This window comes from Scomber scombrus, chromosome 18 (genome assembly GCF_963691925.1).
Source record: "Scomber scombrus chromosome 18, fScoSco1.1, whole genome shotgun sequence".
Lineage (NCBI taxonomy): Eukaryota > Metazoa > Chordata > Actinopteri > Scombriformes > Scombridae > Scomber > Scomber scombrus.
The window spans coordinates 15,408,593-15,430,372 of record NC_084987.1 but is presented as its reverse complement, the minus strand read 5'-3'; the positions used below and the strand labels follow the sequence as shown (position 1 = coordinate 15,430,372).

At 37.8% G+C, this 21,780-nt stretch overlaps 3 protein-coding genes and 1 pseudogene across 5 annotated transcripts; 2 read left to right on the top strand and 2 right to left on the bottom strand.

Moving 5' to 3' along the window:
• Positions 1 to 1,374: 1,374 nt before the first annotated feature.
• LOC133999669 (uncharacterized) lies at positions 1,375 to 7,428 on the bottom strand. Of its 3 annotated transcripts, none has more exons than XR_009927387.1 (5): positions 7,261 to 7,428; positions 6,039 to 6,233; positions 5,531 to 5,643; positions 4,742 to 4,904; positions 1,376 to 3,802 (listed from the first exon to the last, which is right to left on the bottom strand). XR_009927387.1 is itself a non-coding variant. In XM_062438929.1 (4 exons), the coding sequence occupies exons 1-4, from the start codon at positions 7,396 to 7,398 to the stop codon at positions 3,522 to 3,524; spliced, it is 777 nt and encodes a 258-aa protein (XP_062294913.1). In that variant the 5' UTR covers positions 7,399 to 7,428; the 3' UTR covers positions 1,375 to 3,521. The 3 variants fall into 3 exon arrangements, 1 of the variants encoding a protein (XP_062294913.1); XR_009927386.1 differs by lacking the exon at positions 5,531 to 5,643 and having other exon boundaries at positions 1,383 to 1,683; positions 2,643 to 3,802; XM_062438929.1 differs by lacking the exon at positions 5,531 to 5,643 and having other exon boundaries at positions 1,375 to 3,802.
• Positions 7,429 to 10,352: 2,924 nt separating this feature from the next.
• LOC133999942 (zinc finger protein 397-like) lies at positions 10,353 to 12,171 on the bottom strand. Its single transcript, XM_062439291.1, has 2 exons — positions 11,876 to 12,171; positions 10,353 to 11,545 (listed from the first exon to the last, which is right to left on the bottom strand). Exons 1-2 carry the CDS (start codon positions 12,057 to 12,059, stop codon positions 10,353 to 10,355), a joined length of 1,377 nt encoding a protein of 458 aa, XP_062295275.1. The 5' UTR covers positions 12,060 to 12,171.
• Positions 12,172 to 14,001: 1,830 nt separating this feature from the next.
• LOC133999508 (methionine-R-sulfoxide reductase B1-A-like) lies at positions 14,002 to 16,418 on the top strand. The gene is made up of 4 exons (XM_062438706.1): positions 14,002 to 14,141; positions 15,081 to 15,223; positions 15,481 to 15,595; positions 15,757 to 16,418. The coding sequence occupies exons 1-4, from the start codon at positions 14,087 to 14,089 to the stop codon at positions 15,774 to 15,776; spliced, it is 333 nt and encodes a 110-aa protein (XP_062294690.1). The 5' UTR covers positions 14,002 to 14,086; the 3' UTR covers positions 15,777 to 16,418.
• A 3,343-nt stretch (positions 16,419 to 19,761) lies between these two features.
• LOC133999842 (methionine-R-sulfoxide reductase B1-A-like) lies at positions 19,762 to 20,948 on the top strand (annotated as a pseudogene).
• The last annotated feature ends 832 nt before the right edge of the window (positions 20,949 to 21,780 follow it).

Below are 21,780 nucleotides of genomic sequence, written 5' to 3'. Positions count from 1 at the left end.
CTGTCCTGATTATGTTTTTTATGTCCAAGAGGAACTTGATTAAAAACCCAACTTCATGAGGACTTTCAATGATTTTTTGGGTAATGTATTTCCGTGACATACCTGTACTTAATCTTGTCCTTATATTACCTCTTGACCTAGATGACTGACACATTTGGCACTTGGCTGTGTTTGGGTATCACATGGTCAGTGTTAGTGGAATTGTACCTGATGTCATTGAACAAATCGTTAAGACAATATCTCCAGGGCTAAAAGTGATTGATTATATGTTTAGGACTCTCTCCAGCTAAATGGGCCCCATTTTTGCCAATTAAACTTTGTTTCCCAAGGCAGTAGTGCAAACTAAAGAGATGTCAAATTCAGTACTGCATTTTACAGTCCTATCTTTTGCTATAGGGATTGTTGTTTACAGCTACCAATAGCACCAAAACACTCACCTGAATCTGACATGTTTGACCAGCTGCTCCTGTGATATCAGTGACAGAGGCTGGGAGATGGTAAGAAGGCACCGGTTTCAGCAGAAATGTGCTCCAAGCGCAGGCTGCAGTCACCGGTCTGGTTGCTGCAGAGTGCGGTGTGCTGCAAACGGGGACGTGCACCATCCACCGGCAGCAGGCAACAAATATTATTTCAACTTCACTTAGACTGTATCCAGTGTTTGTTGCAAAAATCGCACAAACTCCTTATTCCCATTCTAATAAACAGTTCAGTTTTCGGATACACGCGTCAGACCCATCGCCACCGTTTGGCATCGGTTCTTCCTTTCCGTTTTCAGGAGGCGTTAAAGCAATGCAAAATAATGTGATTATTGGAGTCCTAGCTGCAGACCGGACGACACTGTAATCCAGATTAGGTTTGAGAAGCCAACAGTGGACAGAGCGAGTCGTCCTCTCTCCTCTGCACTCAGCGTCAAAACACAGACGGAGCTCAACTCTCCTCTCCCCCTCTGACACCGCAGTCCTGTACGCAGACTTATGTAATTGCACGACCTGGACAATTCACGCCAGAGCTCAAAAGCCTCTTATTTAAAAGCCACTACTAGTTTACAATGGGCAAATGTTCAAACATTCCTGAGATCTATATGGGGTTTATTTAGCCAACAGTCTTTATTGAGTTCTACATAAAGAGTCTCACTATTGGGATTTGATTTGCATAAAATCTCTGTTGCCTGTGAACATTAAGTTTGCATATGAAAGGAATGCATGCAGAGTAAGAAAGACAGAATAAAATGGAAAGAGGGGACATTATCTAGGTTTTGAGTTTTAGGATGCTGTTCATCTGAGATCATGCAGAGGGAATGACCTGCTTTAATTGGCTGCAGTTTTCTCACATTGTTTGTACATTTTTAGACATAGTGGATCCCTGATTTGCAATATACTGCTGAAGCAAGAACACATTATATAACAATGTAGGGTTTGTAGGGTCACATCAATTGTTGGCACCGTTACCAATCTGTAAATACAGCAAATGGTAGAAAAGATATGTCAATTTTATTTATTTATATGGTGCCAAATCACAACAGAAGTTATCTTCTCACACAGAGCAGGTCTAAACCGTACTCTTTAATTTACAGGAACCCAACATTCCCACGTGAACAAACACTTCATGAGAGTGGCAAGGAAAAACCTCCTTCAACAGAAAGGGACCAGAACCAGGCTCTAGGAGGGTGATCGTCTTCCTTGACTGGATGGGTTTGGAAAGAAAGGGAGGGGAGAAAGGACAGAGACACATAGAGAAGCACAGCAACAACAATAACAGAAGTATGATTAATAATAATCGTGGTTGCAGCAGGCAACATTGACTATGTATAATGACAATATGTACTGAATGTTGCCATTATCCACAAAACAATCTTAGGCTGATCTAAACATAATCATGTGATTTCAAGCTAAGGAACTACTTTTTCCACTTCATTTCTTTCTTAACTTTACTTTATTAGGTAAAACTTCCCATTTGTTTGAGCAGAAATGCCTGGTAGCCAGATGAAGACTGTGACTGTGCTGTTGGAAGGTGTGTTACAAGGTTTCTGCATGCACAATGTTAATGGTGTGCAGCAGATGGGCTCTCTTTATGATCTAGTGTTATTGACAGCTGTGAGCATAATGTGCCCCTAGCTCAAACTCATGACTTTGGTGTAACTGCTGCCACCTGTTGGCCAAACTGCAGAGAAGAACCCAGTCTAGTAGAGCAGCAGGGTGAGGCAGTCGTTGTTACTTAATGTGAGTGACCATGCCCTGTCCTATCAGTGGCCTTATATTTATTGATAAAATGTATAATGGGGAATATGTATAATGGAGCCACACTGGCTTCAAGCTAGACATTTTTTCTTGACTTGGTTCTAGTTCAAGACTGTGTTTGTTAACCTCTTACTTTTTTCACCATCTGTGCAAAATTAAACTCGTACAGGATTACTGTTACATTCTGAAATCAACAAACAACATGGTAATTATCAACATGTGCAGTGGCTCCTGTTAAGTTATTTATTTTTATTTTTGATAATATACTTTTCAGTTTTAAAGGTAAATTATTCTGCAGCTGAGTGGAACAACACAGATGGTAAGCATTGTTCTCTTAAATTATACATTTGAGGAAAATAGCACATTGAAATGCAAAGAGTCAATGATGCATTTAAGCTGCTTTACCTAAAAACCGTCAACCATATGGTCTGAACCTGGGTCTTTCCCACCATGTGGATGTCACTCTGCTGAGTGTGCATTCCTGTGTTGAGTCAGCTGTTTCTTCCGGCAAAAAAATTGATCACAAATATTGCAGGCGTAGGGTTTCTCTCCCGAAAAACGTTTAGTGTGTATTTTCAGCTGACCGCTGGTGTGAAAGAGTTTCCCGCACGAGCTGCAACAATATGGTCTCTCTCCTGTGTGTATCCGTCTGTGAACTCGAAGGTTTGTGCTCTGACTGAACTCTTTCGCACAGATATCACAGTGATATGGTCTCACCCCAGAATGAGTCCTCACGTGCACAACCAGAGGTTCTTTCCGGACAAACATTTTCCCACAGTCTTGACATTTAAAGTCTTTTACTCCTGCATGTATTTTCGAATGCATCTGTAGGCAACCGCGATTTGTAAACGTCTTGCCACAAACATCACAAACTGGCCGTTTGTTACGAGCACGTTGCAAATTACTCAGAAGCTCCTTTGCAGAATCATATGTCTTATGTGTGTTAATGTGTTTCATTAAAGGACGGATGTACTGAAAGCTCTTTCCACACACAGGACACAATCTTCTAGTTTTAGCAGAAGATTTTCCATCAGGCAATGTTGGACTCATGCTGCTATTTGGTCTTTGCAGAACGTTCAGTCTCTGTTTGTTCTTCTTTGTCTGTGCTCCCTGGCTCTGCACCCAGTCCCCATCACTGTCAGTTTCCTCACTTTGATCCTCAGAGCAGTCTGAAGACACCGGCTGCATTTCATAAGTCACTTGCATCTCTGACTCATCTAGCTCACTTTTCACAGCTACAGGAGAAGGAAAAATAACCTGCTGTGTTTGACAGTCATCCCCAAGTTACTCCTGCTCCTCTTTTATCCCAGATATGTTGGAATCTGTCTGAAATAGGCAATAGTTCCCATCATCATTTTCTGTACATGTTGGACTACTATCCCCAAGTTCCTCCTGCTCCTCTTTTATCCCAGGTATGTTGGAATCTGTCTGAACTAGGCAGTAGTTTACATTATCATTATCTGTATCTGCACTGGTTTGATGCTCAGCTGATGTTGAGGATTCATAGTTTTCCAGCAGCACTTTCTTTCCAGTCACAGTACTGTTGACCAGTGGAGGGTCTGTAGCTACAAAGTAGATGGAAGCAAATGTTACTGATATTTAAAAGGAAAAAGGGAGAAGGAGAGACATGTTTATAGAGCTAGAATGATTGGTGGATAAATTAATTAGTCAACTGACAGAAATGTCATCTTTTAACATTCCTGCAAATTGTTTTGCCATTTTCGCTTAAAAATATGACCATTAAAAAGTTCACTGGTTACAGCTAAAATGTAAATATGTGCTTGTAGTGGTGATAATGAACTGAAAATCTTTGGATTTTGGGCTACTGGACAGAATACATAAATCATTTTCAATGAATAAGTTTAATCTAAAATTCTGACAGTTTATAGACCCAACAATTAATGATTGGTGAAACTGTATTGTGCAATTTGTTTTCAAGGTGGGGGACGTTTGGGTGCATTGGTGATAAATAAACTTGATAGATTGATATGAATTTTCTTTACTGCAGTGTCTGCTGAGAGAGATGTTGCTCTTGAATTTTTTGAATAAAAGTCTTCAGTACAAAACAAACCAAATGCCGCTCATGTCCCTTGACTTGGGGTTTGTCCCTTGAAAGATACTATTATTCAGGGTGTGGCATGTGATTAGAGCACATAACTGTTTGCTGTCAGCACCACTGAAAGAGACTTATTACCATTATGGACTAAATCATAACTAAATATTCAACATCAAAATGTCAGAACATCATTAAAGACTGTTAGGTAACCCGGTCAACATTTTCATCCTAAATTGTTCAAGTTAATAAATATTAGCATTTTTTAATTTAAAGTGAGAAAAAATTAACATGCTTAGCTATATGCGAATGTTAGTAAAGCTTAATATATTTTTATTACTGTCTTTTATTCTTTTTAAATGTATTCTCAAATCAATCCAGGACTCACTAATAAACAGTCATTCAAAGGAATTCATGGTGAAAAAACAGCAGACACATTTGTGTACATTACCATTAAGAAGACTTTCATAAATCTTCTTTATTGTGACAAAGGCATCCTTGGCATCTTCAGTGTCCATTTTCCATGGACAGAAATACTCTGTTACAAAACCATTTGTAGTTCTCCTGGAAAGGAGGAGGACTGGATGCCGTTCTAAAATGTCCCACTTGTGGAGCTAATACAAAATTGACACAAAATCACAAGACTGAAAATTCTATTACTGAGAAAAAAGACAGATACGCTATGTATCGAGAGACACTTATTATTAAAATTCAGAGAAAAGTAACATCTATCTATCTGAAAGCAGTGCTGCTGCTACAAATTACAAGATATCAGAGACTTTCTATGACTACCACCTTAACTCTTATACAACTTTGGATTAATGCAATGAAATAATATAGTTTATCCTTTTCATTCTATCCCAAGTCTTTTTTATTATAATTTATACTGTTTTGTCATGTTTGTGTAGTCATTGGTGGGCCATGCATTATACAGTACATTGTACTATATGTGTGACTTTGCACAAAAAAAAACGATTACGGATTTTTGTGTCTGAAATGTTCTGATAAGGATTAATCTAATATCATTATGTGTCTGCAGTTATTCTTCAGCCACTTGTTTATTCTGGCCCCCGCTCTGCTCTCTCTCAGTGTTTTCAGTACTTTAGCACAGAATGTCCAAACGTTCCCGTTATAGTACAACCAGACTGACAAATGATCTCCACCTAAGTAGGGTTAGGGGACCAAATGGTTAGTTTATCATTTTAATACAAGATTGTGGGAATGAGATCGTTGTTTTTACCTTGTAATTGTGTATGTTAAAGAGGAATGTCCTTAGAGGCCCACTGCCCTATACGCATTCTGATTCATGTCCAAATTAGGTAGAAGCCCTGGGTTTTGGGATGAGCATGCATTCTATTGAAAAGTGCATATGTTTTATGGAAAAGTTTTAATGTCAACAAAAAATGAAAATGTATAAGCTTAAATGTACAATTCAAGGCAGAGCTGTTGTATTGGGTTGCATTAGATTGCAAAGATGTTCCTAATTAAGTGGCTGGTGAGAGTACAATACCCATAAATTAGATGCTCTGCCTTCACTAAATCCAAATATGGTGGTTACAGAGATATATAGATTAATACATTGCACAAAATGCAGTAATTAGGCATTCAACTAAATTGAGAATTCCAGATTGTCTTGCACAATGAAAGTCAAGGACATAACAGCAATATAGCAAAGTGTATGTAAATGTAAATGCCGGGGATTATGTACATACTATTTATGACCACTGTCTGAGAGAAAAAAAACCTACCAGTAGATTGGTTGCATCATACACTTTGTTAACATTGCAGTTTTTTTTCTGCCTCTCCTTCCAGTCGAGGGAAACTCTTTTCTTGCGTTTTTCGAGTATTTGCTTGTAAGGCTGCTTGGCACCACAGTGCTGACATGTCTTGCTGGCTACCCCGATTTTTTCCTTGCAAATGTGGCATTTTTTCTGACTGGACATCTGGAAAAATAAACACACATAATGATTACAACACTGCATGCCGTGTTATCAGGGCATCAGAAATTATTCCTCTTACCCATACTATACAGGAGCCACATCTTGTCTACACAATGACCTAACTGCTACAACAGTATAACACTACTCAGGACCTGGTTTCCCCAGAAAAATGGTTGTTATAGAATTGACAAACACTTGAGAATGACATATGTGAGGTTGTATATTAATAAATGCATTGATCCTAAAAGCATGCACACATAATCACATATAAACACATCAAACATCTGTGACCCATCACATTCTGGCTATACTGCTATTGGAAAGGTTTTATCGTGTACTACAATTTGACAGCTGTTACCAAACACAGTGCCTACATAGGTTTTAGGTAGGATGATAGATATTGATAGGTGTATAGAAAAAAAACTGATTATATAGAAACAGTCACATTTTTTAATAGACTGTCTGTAATGAACTACACGCATCTGTCAATATCTGGTAGATCAGGTAGCTGATGCACCACCATCACAGACTCAACACCAAAATAAAACATACCATCAAAACGGTAAGTACAGTGTTTGGTGAATAAAGTGATGTATGATGATAATGTTTACAGTGGCAGAAAATCGACGGGTCACAGAATTTGGTTTAACACCTGCTTTGTCTGTCCTCTGAATTTTGTATTTTCTAATTGCTGGCTTTGCTCCTGAACGTTGACATCATCTAAAATCCATGTATTTTAATCTAAATGTTTTACTATTCATATTGCATACATATATAGTATGTGGTCTGTGGCACATAACGGTCGTTATCTAAGGTTATGTTAAGCTATTTCATTGTTGTCAGTTTAAATTAAAAATCTTTTCTTGGAAAGCCATCCTCCTTCCTTAACTATGGTTAAAACGAATAATTTAAAGCAAAGTTCAATGTAACATATCGGTTATAATGTCCAGGTGACTTCTCCAAAGATAACTTTGTAAATTAAGTTTTATAGCTCTCAAATTGCATGCATCCCTGTTTACGGACTACTTACCCTCTTGTAATAACCACAGCTGTTATGTGTGCCCTCTGCAGACTGTCCGGGTGTTGAGCTGCCCTCGCAGTTGAGTTCCGCCTTGTTCGTACCGTTGTTAACTACATTTAGAAAACTGATCACGAAACTCACATTCATAACTATTTATAACGTATCTTGTTCTAGAGATGCAAGGACGCTACAAAGTAGGTGGTTTGCCCTGCTATTGTTTACTTCCGCTTTCCCAGCGAGGTGTTACGGTAAAAACTGTTTCCAGTCCGCGGGAGCGCGGCCAGCCCATGGAAGCAGTGTTACCCAGTTTATGAACACGCTAATAAATACAACTTTATGTCTGTGGTAATAGAAAAGGCAAGTCTTTGTGAAACTTCAACGTTTCTTGTAACCAAGTAATCACAATGTGGCCAAAGAAGTTATTTCAGTTAATAGGCAATCAGGCATGATATCTTCATGATTATAGGCAGTGGTGGAAAGTAACAAAGTACTTAACTCAACTGTAGGCTATTTTAGTACAATTTTGAGATACTTGTGTTTTATTTTTTACTCCACTACATTTATTTGACTACTTCAGTTACTTTTCAAATGAAGACTTGACACAATGGATAATATAAAAGGCTTTTAAAATGCAACATATGGTTAAAGATTAAACCTGTGGTTTGCAACTTTTTTGCTTTTGAAATCTTACAAAAAGCAGTGTGTAGTCAGGATCACATTTCAAATGTGTGTTACCAGCTCTGTGAGAAGGACAGGTGTGGATTTTGGCTAACATCCAGGCACTCAGGAGTGGCAGCTCATGTAATAAAATTGGCTTTCACTCTAGTCGAAGGACTACATTCTTTCCGAAATTTACCATCTTGCTTGGATGTTTGTCAAGCCAAGTTGGTAAAGTAAATCTGAATATACCATCCAGAATATCTACATACATTTAAAACTCCGTGCTGGCTACAGCCATCAGCCAATAGACCCTTTTCAAGGCAGAAAATGTGACTTGTCAAAGCTGGAACAGCATAGCTGGAATTAATAACATTAATGATGGCTAGACTCCAGCACTGTGGTATCATCACTCACAGACATGGCTTCATGTGACAATTAGTGTAATGGAACCATCGTTAATGTTATTATTTACACCTGTGTTTTCCTGCTTCGAAAGGGTCTATCAGATCTGGTGTAATAGTGGACATGCAGTATCTTAAATACCATGTAGCTTTATGCTGAACATTAGATGTTCAGACTGATTGGAGGATAACATTGATGACGATAAACAAACTACTGTCATGTGATATGAAAGGATATTTATTGTCCCCGATATGGAAATTTGGTTTCACCATAAAATCACCATTAGAAGACATTACACAGAAGAGTAAACAAAATGACATACATGAAATGTGAGAAAAGAACAGCTCCACAGATGCTGCTCCGCCCTCTGATCATCCATGTGTTTTAACCCAGGGATATCAACTGACTGTCTAAAGTGCCAACACTTTCAGCAGTCTAAATCACACTGAACAGAAACTTCAAGGGATTTATGACCATAATTGGACAGTGGGTGAACAGGTAGAATACCTCTTCAAATTGTTCTTCCAAATGAGTCATCACATGACATTCACATTGCTACAGATGTGTCTGTGTGCTAATGGGGCAAAAACATTTCCTTGGTGTACAATGCAAAGCCTAGATGAGGCTACCTGGCCAATTAAAAATTAGCTGAGTTTACATGCAGACAACCTCTTCCTTCATTTGATTTTAGATCACTGTATGTAAATGACGGAAATTAATGCAAATAACATGACTGAGCATCAGAAAACCAGTTCCAATTTCTGATTATTTTATTAAAAGATTATTGCAACAAAAATAAATTAAATAAATATTTAATACATTTTCGTCATTTGGTTGACTCTTTGTAATAACTGCTTGTAGATTTACAAGATACCCAAAAACATCATATTGCACATTTTTTCCCTCACACATATTACAGCTGTGCGACGAAGGTTATGATCTACATTAATCTTGCTTCAGGGCTGTATTACACAAGAAATAGTGCGGCAATGTTATCTGTTAATGTATCGAGCAAGACACAGATTGAAACCAAAATTACTCGTTGCGTGTGTATTTTTTAAAAAACAACTAAATTGCTTTGGACAAATGGTTAAAGCATGGCTCCACACAACAGTATATAACTATAGAGATATGATGTTCTACTCTATAATGTAAACTAAAAATGTGTCACAATTTTTTGCTGATATTCAACACTGGCCCACAAATGAATGAAACTGCTCGCGTCAAACAGCTGGAGCTCCAAAACACCGACACAGGTGTCTGACTGATCAGACCCCATCCCAGCACTGAGTGGGCATGTGTAGTTCAGTTTAAATGTCATGTATACATTTTCTCCTGTTGCACTTGTCAAAAGGTATTTTTTATGTGTATTTTGCCTTATCAGACCACAGTGTGGACATTTAAACTGTCATAAGTCGTCAAAGTTCAACCAGACTGAATAATGCACGAATCACAAGAGGCTTCAATTCACGATAACCCCGTCCTTCATAGAGAATAATAGGGGAGCGAAATATGGTGTGACTGCACCTTTATTTTTGTTGAACTAACCAGGATAGGACAACCTAAACCTTTATCATTCTTATAAGCGTATAGAGATTTGTGAATATGTGCTGTAATTGCCAGCAAAGATGTAATTACTAAGCAGTTCATGAGGTCTAGTCAACCACAGTTATTTAAAACACCTGTGTGGATGAGCAGGGCCTTTAAGGTGGGACAATTTACAGCTCTGTGATTCCAATTGGTGCATGAAATATAATAACATCAGCAAATACTCATGAGAGCTCTGCCAAATTTCAATCTGTAGATAGAAAATGGTGACTGACCACTGTTTGGTGACTTATCTAAAGCATGATCTCAATCAAACAAACAAAAAAAAAATCATGGTAGGCTTTCTGAAAAGGCTGGCAGCAATATACAATCATAATTAATTTGTTGTTAATTGGTTAACTCCCAAAGATGGCAAACTGGTGCCATGCATGTAAACCTTTCTTGTCTAGCTCATGAGTACACAAGCTCTGAAATGACCTGTCTAATTAATTTTACTGAGTGGTTGCCTTCTCATGAGTTTGCAGGTGCACCTTAAGATTAGGCGCAAACCTGTATCTCATACCACAAACATGGCAGCTATACGGCCTCTCTCCTGTATGCGTTGTCCTGTGTCTAGTCATCTGTCCACTTTGGCGAAAACATTTACCACAAATATCACATGGATACGGTTTTTCTCCTGAATGGTATCTCATGTGTGTTTTGAGGTGACTGCTAGTATTAAAAAGTTTGCCACACATGCTACAATGATATGGTCTCTCCCCTGAATGACTTCTTTTATGAATAGTGAGGTTCTGGCTCTGGCTGAACGCTTTTCCACATATATCACAGTGATATGGTTTTTCCCCGGAATGGGTCCTCACATGCACGATCAGATGCTCTCTCCGGTAAAATGTTTTGCCACATTCCTGACACACAAACTCTTTTATCCCTGTGTGTATTTTCCCATGCAGCCGGAGACAACGGTTATTGGCAAAGGTCTTGCCGCAGACGTCACAAAAATAATGTTTGTTATGATGACCTTTCAAATGTATTACCAGATCTTTTGTAGACTGGTAAGTTATCCCACAAACAGTGCAATCTATTTTTTTGTCGTGTGTTTTTATGTGCTTCATCAAAGAGCCGATGTACTGGAATCCTTTGCCACACAAATGGCAAAAGCTGCGGTCCTTTTGACCTTTAGCAGAGAAATTCTTATAAGGCAATTCCGCTTGACTCTTCTCATTAACACTGCCGCTTTGTGCTTGCAACATCTTTGCATTCCGTTTCATCATTTCAGTCTTTTCTTCTTTGCTGCTCACCAAATCCTCATCGCTTTCATTGCTCTCACTCTGAGCTGCAGATCCATCTGAAGAAACTGGCTGCATTTCATAAGTTCCTGGTGTTCCCGGCAGATGTTGCTCAATTTTCACAACTTCAGGAGAAGGAAAATTAGCCTCCTGTGTGTGACCGTCATCCCAAGGTTCATCCTGCTCCTGTTTGATCTCAGACATCTTGAAGTCTGTCTCAACCAGGCAATATTTCCAGTTGTTATTATCCAGATCTGTGTTGGTTTGAGAGGGTCCCGGGACCTCAGCACTCAGGCTGAAGTTGGACTCCTCTGGCATTGATGGTCCTGGATTTTCCTGCAGCAGTGGGAACTCACATTCATCTCCATGTTCCACAGTTTTGCTGGTCGGTGAACTCTCTGCAGGTGCAAAAGAGGTAGAGGGACATGTTACCCAATTACAAGTCACTTTCCACTAGATTCTAAAAGAGACGTATGATATAAAACCCTGAAATCTGCAAGCGCACTCTTATATTCTAAATATGACAGGAAAAGTGTGGGTCACTACTCTAATTTGCTGTACACAAATCAAACATTCCTACTGCAGCAGAGCACGTACAATACTTGAGTGGATTACGTATGCCCGTGTGCGCACGCGCAGACAATCATCCATTGCTCTATAAAGCTACTTTTTCGCTCCTGAATGTGTTAATTATTATGTTAAATTAAAAATGACACAAGTTCCCCAACCTGATTTTTTTGGCAGAAGGCCCAGCTGGTGTCGCACACTTTGCATCTCCTCTTTAGAGCGACTAACTTCAGCTTCGTACAGAGCTAACGTGATGGTTTTCTCCACCTCTCCTAGGATCTCCTCTGCTGCTGCGTACAGCCGCCGGTGAACAAACGACCTCAGCTGAAACATTGTGGCGTCCATGTCTCATGCAGAGGCATTAAAATATGATGGCGAAGAGATCAACTCCGCTACCTTTGGATGAAAGCTGTCAGTCCAGCTGCAGGCGCTGACCCGTCAATTCACTAAATAGGACTTCCGGTGTGACTTGTTCAGAATAAAAGCGTCAGCTCCAAATAGTGATGGGGAGAGTAACAACAACAACCTTTGTACTCCTACAAAAAACTATATCTACCTCCATCTAAACATCAGCACCACAACTAACTGCAACAAAGCTGACACACTGGAAATAATCAACCAAATAACAAGAACAAATTGGAATAATATTTGGCCCTAAACACTATAGAACCAGACCCATACTGGATTTCTGATATCAATATATTGGCTGATAATATTATGTACAGAATGTATAGATGAACACACATTTTTTTGTAGTGCTCCCTCAAATATAATGAAGGTATGATATTTTATAGTTTGACAATAAACTTTACTGTATAAAATGACAACTTTTGTGGGAATTTAAGAATTAGAATTAAATATGAGTTAAAGACACATACATACATTACACTTGAAATAAGAAAATGGATTAAATATACAATAACATTTTGCCTATATAACTTAAAAAAATAAAAAATAGGCACATATTAGACAACATATTCACCAATGCTGATATATCTGTGATAGGTCAATATCTGCTAATAATACTAAACTACTAAACACAAACAAGTCAGTGGCAAATCACCTGACCACCTTGACTGATACAAACATAAAGAAATCCTTGTCCTCATTGAGCACAACCTCACCGTAGAGTGAGTACAGCTCCCCAGAGAAGACAGACTGTGCACCCAGGAGGAGGTGTAAACCAAGCTACACTATTCAACCACCTGACATCTGTACCACTACCAACACATCAGAGACTTATGCTACCTACAAATTACGACCACTTTGAAGACTTTCAAAACACACATTTATATTTCTAACAGCAATTCTTCTGTTTACATAAATTATTTTGTTTTTATTTCACACTTGCTTTGTTGATGTAAACATCGGTTTCTAATGCCACTGAAATCCCATGAGTTAAATATACACTTCTTTTATTCTGAAGGCCAGGCACTCCAACAGGAAGTCGCATTGTACCAGCAGAATGTTTACACTTACTTGACCAGGTAACTTTTACTAAGTGCAGGGGTTGTGAATCCAGTGGTGCATCCTAAATCTCCTATTAGATATTTCCTCGCTCCACAATCCCATTAGCCCCCGTGAGATATGTGTTTGGTCCCATAGCAGTCCTCCTCTTCATACTGGCCATTAACAGATCCATAAATGATGAAATGTAGCCTAAAAAAAATTCAAAAGCATCAAACATCCAAATTGGTCAAATCAAGTGCATATCTCTCAAAGTTAGTCTTTTTTGTACCAAAGTCACATTTTTTATTTCTTTTTTGTTGCCATCCTTTAACTGCAGCTCAACAGGAAAACACTTTATACAGAAGCACCTCTAACTGTGGAAGATATCGAATTGGTTTGACTTACTCAGACAGCTGAGACCTCACATGAGCTTCATATAAACTTTATTATCCTGCATTTAAAATCTTACTTGAAGTACTGAAGTAAAAGTAGGCTACTAATTTTTCAGAAAATTACCAAATTTATATGAATGTACTTTTATTTTAGTTGGTTATCAAATACAAAAACATAGTTTATTGCATCATAGTTTATTTCATAATGTCGTTTTTCAGCAGAATGACTTTTTGCCAGCCAATATGAAATAACAGTAGGTAAAATGTATTGATACCTAAATTCTGACAAACGGCATTATGAAATAAACTATAGTGCAATAAACTATGTTATTGTGAAAATAAGGAAGATACTAAATGAAATGCAAGGGTTTTTACTTGAAATTAAGTATTTGTACATTGTGGTGTCATGAATCTGACGGGTCACCAAATTCTGTGTAACACCGGCGTGTAGCTTTAAGTTTGGTTGAGTCTGCCAAACCAAAGAAGAAGAAGAAGACGCAGCAGCTGAGTGACTGGTCTCACTGCAGAGAAATGTCATTTTGTAGCTTCTTCGGGGGAGAGGTCTACAAAGACCACTTCAAATCAGGTATTGTTGTCATCTTATTACATTGTTATCGACGTAATGTAGAAACGTTTCTGCTTGACGGCGTCAGAGACGGCTTAGCAGAGTTAATGATAACCAGCTAGCCACTGTTAGCAAACAAACCTGACTATTACTGTAAATAACTTTACACACAGGCTTGTAGAAGTGGAGCTAAAAGATTTAACCGAGCAGCAAACTTAAACTTTAAGAAAGGGTTGACATTGTTTGGCATACTGAAAAAAAACAACCCAATTTTAAGCTTGCCAAGTTTTGTAACCCATTGGCAGGTTACACAACTCTTACAAAACTGGATGTTGCAGATAAGAAGTTTAAGTTCCACTTAGGAAATTATTACTACACATTTGAAGAAATTCAAAGCACTGTGTACATACCTGGATTTAAAAAACATATAAAATATATTATATACATGAATATGAAGGAATTTCATTCAAACAAAAACATGGCCAGTGATAAATAGACGATAACACGTGATTCGTGTTTGTGTGCCGTTTTCATTTTAAACAAATCATCCTCCTGCCGATATTTAGTAAATTACACTAATAAATTGACACTAACTGTGGTAGAGTCCGACAGAGTTAAGATTTATTAAAACTAGAGCTGCAACAATTAGTCAACTAATTGATTAATTGATGGACAGAAAATTAATTATCAATTATTTTAATAATCGAAAAACATTTTGGGTCTTTTTGTTAAGAAAAGCCAAACCTCTCTTCTTTCAACTTTTCGTTTTGAATATTTTCTGGTTTCATTTGTCCTTAATGATGGTAAACTGAATAGCTTTGGGTTGTGGCCTGTCTGTCGATGTTTTATTGATATTAAACAATAATTTTAAAGTTTAATCAACAGATTCATTGAATGGTGAAAATAATTGTTAGTTGCAGCTTTAATACTAACCATCATCTTCCCTTCTTTACTCCTCAGGGATGTATGTGTGTTCCAAGTGCGATCACCAGCTGTTCTCCAGCCGCACCAAATATGAGCACTCGTCTCCCTGGCCAGCCTTCACAGAGACCATCCATGAAGACAGTGTCTCTAAACATGAGGAGAGACCTGGTGCATACAAGGTACCATCAGTAGAAGAGAGATTTACTTTTTAAATAACTTAATCCTTCAGAGGAAATTCACTTCTACACCAGCCACCACACAGTTTTATTCTTGAATATTCAGTTCAGCAGCTGTTTGCATTTTACGTCACCCACATATTCAGATACCAGTCGCTTGTAAACAACTCATAACCCTAAAGAACTTTTTATTTCAAGGAATGGTTTATTGCACTAATGCTCACATGTGATTCAGATGTATGTTTTTTTTTTTGTTCCAGGTTCGGTGTGGGAAGTGTGGAAATGGACTTGGCCATGAATTTGTGAACGATGGGCCAGGCAAAGGGCTGTCTCGCTTTTGAATATTCAGCAGCTCACTGAAGTTCATCCCTAAAGGTAAAACAATGCTCTAATATATTTTGTTGTACAGTATATGTAACAAAAGAATATTGAAACATTCAAATAATATGAAAGGTACTGGACAAAGACCCAAGTGTTTGCTGGGAAACAACTTCCACATAGCCAAACATGTCCTTGTATCTTTCCCCTCTCCACAGATAAGGTTGATGGGCAGTAAGTGAGCTGTCAGGGGGAAGTGCTGCAGAATTTGTAGACGTTTCTCTGGGCTGGGCTGCTGAAGGTGCGGACAGTGGATGAAGTGTTCTGGGGAAAGGCCCAATGTGGGAGCACCAGGGCTCTGATGGACGGTGGCCTCACTGGACAGCAAGAACAGAGGACTTGTCTCAAATCTTTTATTATGCAATAATCACAGAATAATCACTCATTAACCAGGATAGCCTCACTGATTACACATTCACTGTCTCATCAGTTACATATTGATTGAGACTTAATTTCTCATGTAACAGACTTCACAGGATTCTGTCAGCTATTTCTTACCGACAGTTTGTTTGTTTAAACTGAAAATGAGCACCAATCTGTAAGAAATGGCTTTCAAAACTTTAAACCTAAGACTTCCAAAGATTACTTCTGATATTTTTAATATTCATTCATCTACAATGACTGCAATGTTTGTCATGCCAGATGCGGAAACTTTGTAACTAATTAAATAATATTTTCACTACTGAGAAGCTTTATGTAAATTAGTCACAATGACTGATTGCAAAGAACTGAAATGTATTTTAAATTAAGATAATGGTACTTTGATAAATATCTCATGTCTATAATCTTGTTTTCAAATATTAAAGTCACTTTTTTCCTACTTGCTGTGAATAGTTTCCCATTATTCATTTAGGAGGTGCAAAGTTATGGTTTTTCCTGCAGAAGAGGATTAGGGTCAGGTAAAAGATGTATGTCAACTTAGAACTGCTGTAAATAGTAAAATGATTGACTGCTTAAATGTAATCTGTTGAGTGTAGGAACTGTACGATGATCAGCTTTTTTATAAAGAAAAAAATGAGGTAAAAACCACAACAACAAAACACTACCATAACTTTAACAAATTTAAAAACACAGCCCCACTGAGGGCTAATTTGGCACATTGTAAAGTAATATTTTTCCTCCAGGCGGTAAATACATATATGCACATGAGAATTTGCCTTTTCTAGCAAAGAGATTCATTTAAATAATCTCATTATACTCAAGTCCCTCTCTATTTTTGTGACTCAAACTGCTCAAGTGTAGGATGTTTGCTGCCCACATTCTTCTCTAATTTGCTCATTCATTCTAATGCATGGAGAGCAGTGACACTGAATTGCAATACAGATATTTGTCTGTCAAACCTGCTATTGTAAATTTGCTGATAACTTAGACATTACAAATAGAATACATTGATTTCAAGGTAACTTGATGCGTAGACACATGATGGCATCAGTAGACCAGGAAGATAAAGTGTCTTCCAGCAATTCAATTATGGCGTTAGGTAGTCAGCTATACATCCTGTCTTCCCTATGTTGTTTCCCCTTCCTAATGTTTCATGTTTGTCCCCAGTCTGTCTCTCACTGTGTTTGTGCGTGTGCTTGGTGTGACCTCCTGATTTCCCTCTGCTACCATTTAACCTGAGCACCTGAAGCTGATCTACTAATCAACTCGACAAGCCACAGCAGTATAAAGCACCAGTTCATCTCTCCAGGTTTTGCCAGATCATTCAGTTGCCAATGCGGTGCATACACTACGGCAAAGTCCTTTGTAACATGTTAGGTTGTTTCTCTGATCTTCTAATCCTAATTCTACTAATCTTGTTCTCTGCCTGTGCTTCAGGTTCACCACGCCAGCTTATAAAATACCTGCCACGTCAGCTGTTTGCCAGTTTGGATCGTGGATCTCCTGTTTGCTCTGCCCTGCTTCAGCCCTTCACCTTGCATTGCTCGCTCCACTCTGCCATTCCCATTCCTATAATACAGTCCATCAGTGTTTTATTTGATTAGATTTTCAGCTTCAATTTGAACATTGTTCTGAACAATTGAGGAATTCATTTCATTTAACGAAGATATCTTTAATCCACCCAATCAGAATGTCTTTCGTCTTTGATAGGCGAAGGACACATGGATGTTTCTCCCTAAGAGTTGAGTTAATTTTAAAAAATTAGCTTGGGAGGACGAAGGGTGGGACGGGTAAGTAGAAAAATCTTTAAACAAGGTACTTTTTCTTTGTTTTAAGTGTTTATAACTAATTTTACAATATCATTTTGGGAAGTGTTAAAATAATGTGTAGAAGGCAGGAGGAGGATACTAGTTTAAGACTAAATTAAGATTGTCTATCTACACGGTGCAACTAAAAATAGATGTTTATCCCCACAAAGATCAAAGATGAAAAGGAAAAACAAACAAACTTTTCTTATATGAGGAAAACTTAACTCACAAAACTTGCAGCTTGCTCATGTGAACACAGACAACACTCCCTCTCCCAAATGGCAAACAGCTCCCTTAAATATGTCCTGCAATCTGTTGCATCATCATTTTAGTCAGAACCATATCAACTACATGACAAAGTTACTTGTGTCATTTGACATATCTGTACAAAAATGACTTTAAATATTACTCTAACTTGCCAAGATATCACAAATATACAAATGATCATCAAAAAAACATTTAACCCACGTCATTTAATATTACATTACAACATGAAACCTATCAGAAAAGACTAGACTAACTATCATTCACTGACCACCAATAAAACAATGAAAGATGACGTTAGTGATGCACCTGAAAAAACAATGCAGCAGCAATGCAGGTAGTTTGCCTGGAAACTGAAGCTGATGAAGAGTTACAGTGAGCTGTCTGGACTCATATGGAAAGAGATGATTCATTTAGTTTTTAATTGAGTGGTTGTCTAGTCAGCAGTCAGTTGACGATGTGTGATTTGTGAATCACTGTGCAGGAGGTTTGGCTGCTTGTTTGTGACAATGTCTTCATTCTTGTTTGTTTTTAAGCTGAGCTGTATATTGAGTTATTAAAGTAACTCAAAAATAGGCTTTTTAAATACTAGAAGCAACTAGAATAACATCAATGTCAGGTTTGTGGGCTATTTTTTCATATGTCATGCATATAGATAAAGGTTTGTAAGTCATGTATATGATACATGCATTAATACTGATGTGAATGTACTCTTTTAGATCTGTGAATGTTTTTATTCTTCAGTGTGTCTGTTCAACACTGATCTGTATAGAATTATTTTTAAATATGAGGATTCATCGCTCTGTGCAATTATCTCTCCTTCCATATAGTCTCTCTGTGCTACTCTTTGGTTATGATTATTCTCAATTTTCTCATACAAGTTTAATGTAAGCAGTGGTTTCACAGTTAGGTCTAGTTTGACTTAAATGGCTCTGGGTTGGGCATAAAAAATGATTTGAGATAATACAATTGACAATCTGCTTTTGAAATTATGGTAAGTAATTCCTGTCTAACATTAAAAATACATCAGCTAGTAGTGCTATTGAGAAAAGGTCACTAGAACCTGTGTAAAAGATAAGCAGGATCAGGTGGGATTTAAATCAGATAGTAGTTGGGAGGCCATTTCATTGATCTGAAGTGTTTGTGCTTTGTTGCAATGATCATACTTAAAAGATGACCTTGTGATTGCTAAGAATATCAACCTCCAGGTTTAACCAGCTTTAATTATACAAATCATACTGTGATGTGTTGTGAGGTTATTTCATTTATATACATTTTTTCTCCTTGTTTGACCTGTAAAGTGGGCTAGTAATCTAAAGCCTACCACTATTTAGGCTACATAATGTTTTTTTTAAATTAATATAATTTTAAATATAAAAATAGCCATTTTTCTGATAATTATTTCCTGTCTAGTTATATTATGTTCTTAATGTATTCTTGGTTTTCATGGCACCCTCAATCTGCCCATTCAAGTTTTCTCAGACATTTAGAGTGTGTTTTGTTCTTAAAGTAAAAAAACACACAGGCTGAGTAAATAGCCTTACACTGACACTGATACTCAGTGATGTAAGTACTGCCATCATGTGGAAGTAATGAGAATAAGGTCCGGCATTACACAAGGAGGACATAGCTGTTGACACTTGATCTGTGCATGCAGGTTTGTTCTAGTTTAAGCTGGGTGACTCTTTGTAAACATACTGTAAGCTTCAAGCTAAAGAGAAACTAAACCTCTGGTTGTGAGACACAGAATCATTGGACATGGATGAAATGTCATATTGCTCTTTCTCTGGCAGAGAAGAATATAAAAATCACTTTCATCCTGGTGAGTGACAAAGAAGCATGACGCTTCATGTGAAGAGAAACAAGTCTCAGAGTAGTGAAAATTAAAGACCACCTCCAATCAATGTTTTTTTCTGTGCTCACCTAAAATCTGAGTTTGTAATCTGTAATTTGAAGACTTTTTAGCAGGGTAATTTAACTTTTGTTAAAAAAAATGATTGCAGACAGAATTAACACTTCAGGCAAATCATTTTCATAGGTCTTAAAACATGTCATAGCTCTGCATTCACTGACAGTTTTTCCCCTCTCAGGTATATACGTGTGTTCTGAATGTGAACATGAGCTTTTCTCCAGCTCGTCAAAGTTCGAGCACTCTTCTCCATGGCCGGCTTTCTCAGAGACAATTCATAAGGACAGCGTCTCCAAACACCCTGAAGCATGGGGACCCATAAAGGTAAATTACCACTACAGAACTGTACAGCTGGATATCTTTTATAATGTCAGCATATCCAGCTGGACTAAATGGGGATTTATCCCAGGACCTTTTTTGTAATATAATTTATAGGTTTTTGTTTGAACCAGCTGAATTAAAATTTCCCAGGTTTGTTGTGGAAAGTGTGGCAATGGACTGGGCCACGAGTTCTTGCATGACGGACCGAGAGAAGGGCTTTCACGCTTCTGAATATTCAGCAGCTCACTGACGTTCATACCTAAAGGTTGGCCTATCAATGGTTTCTAATACCCGCATGCAGTGCATTACACAGCTGTGCTGATAGATTATACCCTCATCCACCTTTAACCCACTGTTTTGGCCTTTTCTGTCTCCACAGAAAAGGTTAATGGACAGAAAAGTGAGCTGTGAAAGAGGGGAACGTTATCTGCTGCTGAGGGTGTGGACAGTGAATGAAGTGTTCTGGGACAAAGCCTCATGGCGCTCCAGGGCACGGATAGAAAGTGTCCTCACATGACGGCAAGAGAAGAGGACTGGTCAGCATTTTTAAACAATCGGCACAGAGACATGTAACAGGGTCATACAAATTTAGCTGCATTCAATGCCCAAATGAACAGCAAAACAGGATTTTCTTGTTGTAATCACTCCTGTTCCTGGCCATTATCAGATGCATTTATAATACATATAATATTATTGATGGGGGGAGAAAAAACAAACATTTAAAACAATCTAAAGCTTCAGCCATCCATATTGGTCATACAAAGATGATATTTTTTAAAGCTGAAGTCTTTTTAGTTCTTTTTTGTTACTTACTTGGTTTGACTAACTCAGACAACCAAAACCTCATACAGTATATGCTCAAATAAACTTTTGAATACAATTTAGCACAAAAGGACGACTGTGGATTTTGTCATTCATGACTTAGATTGGAATTGAATTAAGGGATATTTTAATGGCCAATATTGGCAGTAAGGAATTATTGCAGTAATAATGTTCAGTGTTAATTTGTACACCTGACCATTGAAAAATAACAGATGTGACAACCTATCATTTTAATTAAGCCATCTGTTTGGTACACAGGTTAAGATGTTTAATTGAAGTCTCGCCAGAAAAATGAGTCACAGCCTTTTGATGTCAGTTTTGCACATGGTTTGCAGGCCTTAGTTCAAATTAAACGACTGGTTGGATGCATTAAAATATGCTGAACACACTGTAAAACACAGGCCTCTTTGAAAGTGTAATTGCATGATTCAATCAGTTGATGGTGCTATCTAGCCTACAAAATCTTTCCTCACTAATGCACTAGTGTGGTCTGAACATGAACATTTAGAGCAGGTACCTGTACCAATGACTTCTTGAGTCACGATGTTTGTAGACCAATTCACTTTGCAACTCAATTCCTTTGATTAAATGTAGAGGATTCCTTAACACAGCCTGAAATAGTTCAATGCATATTTCACCAGGAAAAACTACAAAAGAACATATTTGCGCGTGTAATT

Excerpts from the sequence above, each read along its gene's own strand:
- LOC133999669 (XM_062438929.1), bottom strand. The coding sequence starts at position 7,398 with ATGAATGTGAGTTTCGTGATCAGTTTTCTAAATGTAGTTAACAACGGT. Across the intron at positions 4,905-6,038 it reads ATGATGCAACCAATCTACTG|CTCCACAAGTGGGACATTTT; the intron begins GTAGGTTTTTTT and ends ATTTTGTATTAG. Across the intron at positions 3,803-4,741 it reads TTATGAAAGTCTTCTTAATG|CTACAGACCCTCCACTGGTC; the intron begins GTAATGTACACA and ends TCTACTTTGTAG.
- LOC133999942 (XM_062439291.1), bottom strand. The coding sequence starts at position 12,059 with ATGGACGCCACAATGTTTCAGCTGAGGTCGTTTGTTCACCGGCGGCTG. Across the intron at positions 11,546-11,875 it reads CCTTCTGCCAAAAAAATCAG|AGAGTTCACCGACCAGCAAA; the intron begins GTTGGGGAACTT and ends TTGCACCTGCAG.